At 34.9% G+C, this 6,000-nt stretch overlaps 1 protein-coding gene across 1 annotated transcript in view; it reads left to right on the top strand.

The window, feature by feature from the left end:
• The first annotated feature begins 2,287 nt into the window (after nt 1-2,287).
• The window catches only part of TMPRSS11A (transmembrane serine protease 11A), a 50,555-nt gene continuing 46,842 nt past the window's right edge, over nt 2,288-6,000 (top strand). The window contains exon 1 of the mRNA XM_039219898.1: nt 2,288-2,372. Coding sequence (XP_039075829.1) covers nt 2,362-2,372 — 11 coding nt within the window. The 5' untranslated portion in view covers nt 2,288-2,361. The remainder of the gene's footprint in view (nt 2,373-6,000) is intronic.

The raw sequence follows: 6,000 nt of genomic DNA, 5'->3' as shown, positions 1-6,000 counted from the left end.
TTATTCCTCCACCTTCTCATAAACAAAGACCTGGAAAGCTGAGGAGTCAGATGAGGAGTCAGGGCCAAAAGAGGAGTTCTGAGCGAACGGCTTGCCAGGTTCTGCTGTGCTGACATTCAGAGACGTCACCATTTTATCTTAACACAGTTCACCGTTCAGTTTTTAAGTGTATATAGCACACAGTATGGGGAGCATTTTACATGTACTCTCTCATTTAATTTCTACAATAGTCTGCGAAGCTGTTGTTAATTCTGTGCACAGATGAGGAAGCTAAGATGCAGAACGGTCAAGCAGCAGCTGTGTTAGGGAAGCCTGGATTTACAGGCAGCCCTCCAGTGTCTGGGCTTTGTTTACCAGGCTCTCTGCCACACAATATAGGAAGCTGACATTTATTACTAGACTCTGTGCTTGGCAGTTTTATATACACCATGTCATTTTAATTCTGATGAAAGCCCTGCACATAAATAGTATCAGCTCATTCCATATAGGAGGAAATTGATGCTCAAAAGGTTAAAGTAGTCTGTCCAAGGTCACATAACCACCAAGGAGTAAGAATTCCATTCTAGGGGTGCCTGGGTGGCTTAGTCCTTCAAGTGCCCAACTTCAATTCAGGTCATGATCTCACCATTCATAAGTTTGAGCCCCACATCAGGCTCTGCGCTGATAGCACAGAGCCTGCCTCAGATTCTCTGTCTCTCTCTCTCTGCACACCCCTCCCCCAAATAAACAAATATTCATTTAAAAAGTTAAAAAAAAAACAGATTTCCATTCTAAGTCCATGCCACTGTTGACTATTCCATGGAGCACTATGTCAGAGAAAAAGCAGGGAAAAGATGGAAAGGAAGAATGTAACTATGTGTGCTCCTTGTATAGTTCAGTAGAATGAGCTTCACAAAGTGTTTCTCTGTTAAACAGTAAGAAAATATATGCAAATAAACTAAGATCTTAATATTAAAAGTTAATATTTATATAGTGCTTCCATTGCACAAGGTATTATTGTAAGTATTTTATATATGTTGACATATTTATATTTAAAAAAACCCTTACAAGGTAGTCACTAGTATTACCTCTATTTTATAGATAGAAACTGCTAAGATTTGAACCCTGCTTCTGATTCTTGAGTCTATGCACTTAAAGCATTCTACAGTACTAATATTCTTTTGAATGGTACTTTCCCTAAGTGTTAGAAGCAGTGATCACTAAATTTTCATTTAAAGTAGTGTTTCCCTTTAAATGAGTATCATTTGGTTGTAAGATTATACTCAAAGCTAAACACTAAGAATATTCATACTGCATGTAGCTGTTAAAAAAGATAAGGTAAATTTATTTCTCTCAACATAGAATATTAAGGGAAGAAAAACCAAAGTGCACAAGGATGTATATAATATGATACTGTTTAATCAACATTCATATATGTTTTTCTATGGGTATATCTGTGTGTATCTGTTTGTGTGTAAATGCTTATTATGCTTTATAAGAAGATGGATCTTAATAACATTGATTGCTTCTGAGGAGAGGGAAAGGAGCCATGATCACAATGTGATCAAAGAGCTTCAGCTTAATTTCTGACGTTTCAGTATTCACAAAAAGCAGGTAGGTATTCATGTCTGATTAAAAGTTTATTTAAAATATTGTTTACTGATCTTTTTTGTTTTCTTCATTCTGATAAATGTGTCTCTCTTACTCTCTCTATCTATATATATATAGAGAAAACATATTTGTAATTCATATTACATAAATAAAAATTAAAGCATGTGCATATATTACATTAAGTCATTTTAGGGAAAAAATCTGGTTTGATATGAATTTATTATGTACTCTCAGAGGTAGGTATTTTTTAAAAGAAAAACAATTATTTATTAAATTCACTATACCCCCTCATACATGGAGATAGCTGTTAAAAAATTAAACACTATTTCTTAAATTATATTATGAATCTAGGTTTTAAGGATACTTGATTGTTTTTATAAAGAGCTTTTATGCGAAGGTTTCCTTAAGGTATTTGTATACCTACCAATAATCTTCTTTAAATTCTTAATCCTTGCTCATTCCTAAGGTACTTCTCATTCAAATCCTCTCAACCAGTTTCTCTTCCTTTAACAAAATTAGTCAATACCAAAAGAAAATATGTTGCTTTCTTGTTGGGACTATGCTATCTCTGGGGCTGTTTTCTTCAAGCACTCCTATGGGTTGAGGCTTCTCTGTTCAGACTTGTCTAACTAGTTTCATTTCAACTATTTGTAATTTGTTTTAATTTCTTCCAGCCGTAGACCTCTAATACATCTAGAGATGACATGCAGTTGATTAGAAAGTCAAGTTCAGTGGGTGCAGACCTTCAAGACCATATTCTTCCTCCTGCAGATGATGTATCGGTAAGTTTAGTTTTGTTTAGCAAATGACTTATTTGCTTTACCGTCTGTCAGTATCTAGATTCCCTGAATGTCAGAGCACTGCCTGTAAGATGTTCTCAGTGAGTTCAATCTGCATGGATTTATGAGATTTCTGGAACTATTATAACAGCTGGATTAATTAATCTTGATAGTTGAAATCAATATTTTATATTAAAAATCATTCTTAGCATTATTTCATGTTGCGAGTTTCAATGGTTGGGATTTTAGAAGTTAATGAAAAACTGTATTACATTATGTTCTGATTGAATCTGGTTTGGGGAGGTGAGGAAGGTGTTCCTTTGTTTTAAGGAAAGCTCCCTTTAAGCAATCTGACTAAAGTTACCTACTATAGCATTTTCTGCTTTGTTGCATTTCCTTATACCTTATAGTCAGTCCTGGGAATTAATATGGATTGGGAGGTTCATAGTTGCAGAGACACATGTCTTCATAGAAATCCTAGGAATTCTGTGTGAAGAAGGGAGAGAGGAGACCCAAACCTGTCTATTCCCTAAAACTCCCCTATTAAATACTAAAACAAAAACAAATAACAAAAACTCTGAATTATTTCATTTTGTTTTACAAAAGAGCAAAAGGAGAGGAAAATATAAAATTCCTTGGAATAACTTCATATGGATTTAAAGCAGTGATTGTAAACATCCATGATGACAATAATACTTCACCATTGCTTCAATTTATGCCATTTTCAAATCATTTTTACATGTCATTTCATTTAATGGGACACCCTTGTGAGATCAGAATAGGTTTTGTCAACTCCCATTTTAAAGTGAGGAATCTGAGGGGAACAGAAGTTAAGTGGTTTCTTTGGATCTATGGAGCTGTATGATGATGGAGTATAAGAGCTGCCGTCCACAACCTGTAAGTCCAATATTCCCACACTCTCACAGCCTGTCTAGGTGGCAAGGATTTTACTTGGAAATTTCAGAGATGGGATCAGCCATTAAGGAAATCAGGAAATTTAAGAGATCAGCCACTAAGTTAGTGCACTCCATGGGGCTTCCTTCCCCACTAATAAAATATATATCTGTACCAGTCCTGTAGCGAATTGCTAAAGGGTCACTGAGATCCTTAGATAGGGTCTACAAAGCTTCACACATGAGCAGCACTCCATAAATATTTGTTGAGAAAATGAATGAGTACACAAATGTAAATGTCTAGCATAATATTTTGCTTATTCACTAAAATTCATTGAATTTGAAAATGCATATTTCATATTTATGGAAGTCATGATATTTTATATTTTATTTTTTTAACATTTATTTATTATTGAGAAACAGAGAGGGACAGAGGATGAGCAGGGGAGGGGCAGAAAGAAGAGGAGACACAGAATCTGAAGCAGGCTCCAGGCTCTGAGCTGTCAGCACAGAGCCCGATGTGGGGCTCAAACCCACAAACCATGAGATCATGACCTGAGCCGAAGTCAGACGCTTAACTGACTGAGCCACCCAGGCGTCCTGGAAGTCATGATATTTTAAGGCAGTAGTTCCAAACTTTCATATTGCACACTCCCAAAATTATTCTTTTAAAAATATCATGATTATAGATAGCAAAAGTCCTCTTTTCTTATGAATATTTGTGTGTTTACAGAAATGTTTTTGGTTTAAGGGGAAAATTTTTAGGAGTAATATTGAGGGTCAGTGCTATTGTTCCGGATATCCATGACATTTGGTAAAGAAAAGAGAGGGTGGGAAAGTGAATATGTATGGTTTCTTTACGGTAACTTCATGCAACACTCATCCAAGACTTGGAAGATTCTCAGGAGATGGCAGGTGACACTAATAGGCAAGCTTAAGGATTAAAGAAAAGCAAATGCTTAATAATTACTATGACACCCTCTGTTTCACCTACAGTATTTCTATAATATGTTTTATAGCCATGCTCACGATTCCCTATTAACAAGAAATATAATGTGGACACCCTCTTAAAATATATTTGATTCATATCTTTGCTGTTTCTCCTATATTGAACCTTGGCTACTTCTCTGTTTCATGACCACCTTCTCTGCATTTCAGAGATAGTGCTTAGTGCTCGGATTTTGCTGTGAGTACGCATTTGCATTTGCCTTTAGCAGTATCCATACCTCTACTCCTTCCTATAAATTTATTAACTGGGTGATTCATTCCCTTAAGAATGTCAATTATTTCTTGTATAAAAGATAAAATACCAAATGACTCATCTAAGGTTACTGTCCTGTTCCCAGAAATCTGGCATTGTTCTTCTCTTACAGCTCATTATTTTCAATATTACTTATTAATAAATGTAAAAATTAGGTTCCTCCTCTTCATTATCATCCTTTAAAAATTTTTTAAATGCTTATTTATTTTTGAGAGAGACAGAGAGGGAGAGACAGAGAGAGAGAAAAAGAGAGGAAGGTGCAGAGTGAGAGAGAGACACAGAATCTGAAGCAGGCTCCAGGCTCTGAGCTGTCAGAACAGAACCCAACGTGGGGCTCGAACTCTCACAAACTACAAGATCATGACCTGAGCCAAAGACGTTTAACTGACTGTGCCAGGTGTCCCTTCATTATCATCCATTAGAGAAAAAGATAGTCCTGGACAAATCTTTATAAATATTGATGATTTAAAGTTTAATTTCATTTTGAATACTCATGTAAATCAACTTGTTAATTTGCCAACTTTACTCTCTAATTTATTCAAAAACTATATCTTCAGAATTAAAACCAAGATAACAAACTAAAACATTCATGTTACTTACTGATCACTAAATTGTGTGTAAATTAGCAACTAAATTTTACTTTTTCATTAGTTTTCAACAACTCATAGTGCCATATGCATACTATATCATATTAGTTAACTTATTCTCACAATCCTATGATTAGATGTCGTTATTATCTCCACTGTATAGATGAAAAGTTAACTGACCCTACATTATAGGCCAAGAGAGCCAGAATCTGAGCTTAACTACTAGGATATCCTGCTTTTCCTTCTTTTTGATAAGTTTCAAGAGAAAATAACTTTGTTTTTTCATATAAAAACTGAGTAAGAGGGGTGCCTGGGTGGCTCAGTTAAGTTTCCGACTTCAGCTCAGGTCATGATCTCATGGTTTGTGGGTTCGAGCCCCACGTTAGCCTCTGTGCTGACAGCTCAGAGCATGGGACTTGCTTCAGTTTCTCTATATCCTCCTTTCTCTGTCTCTCCCCCACTTGCACTCTATCTCTCTCTCTCAAAAATAAATAAACATTAAAAAAACTTTTAAAAAAACTAAGAAATTCTTAGTGCTAAAAATGATTCACTGAGTTGGGTTTTTTCTATAGTCAATAAACTGAAATATGTATTCATATCATCGAAATTTAAAGGCTAGTATCTTCTTTGTTTTACTTTCCTACTTTTCCACTTATGTGGCATATAGGGAATAATTTACTTATGGATAAAAATAGGCATTCTGGCAGATATGTACATAAAGGAAACCAAGATGTTAAGAATTTATAATCAGATAAGTATATGAATCCTTACTGGCTGGTAGTTTATTTGTAATTATTATAATATCTGCTATTTACTATCTATTTTCAAAATGTGAATCATTTTGCATACATTATCTCATTCATTATCTATAATCCTCATACAAGTTAACT

This window comes from Hyaena hyaena, unplaced genomic scaffold (assembly GCF_003009895.1).
Source record: "Hyaena hyaena isolate Hyena2069 unplaced genomic scaffold, ASM300989v1 scaffold_846, whole genome shotgun sequence".
In the NCBI taxonomy this organism is placed as follows: domain Eukaryota; kingdom Metazoa; phylum Chordata; class Mammalia; order Carnivora; family Hyaenidae; genus Hyaena; species Hyaena hyaena.
Note: the sequence above shows the minus strand (reverse complement) of the source record. Positions and strands in the feature narration are given on the sequence as shown.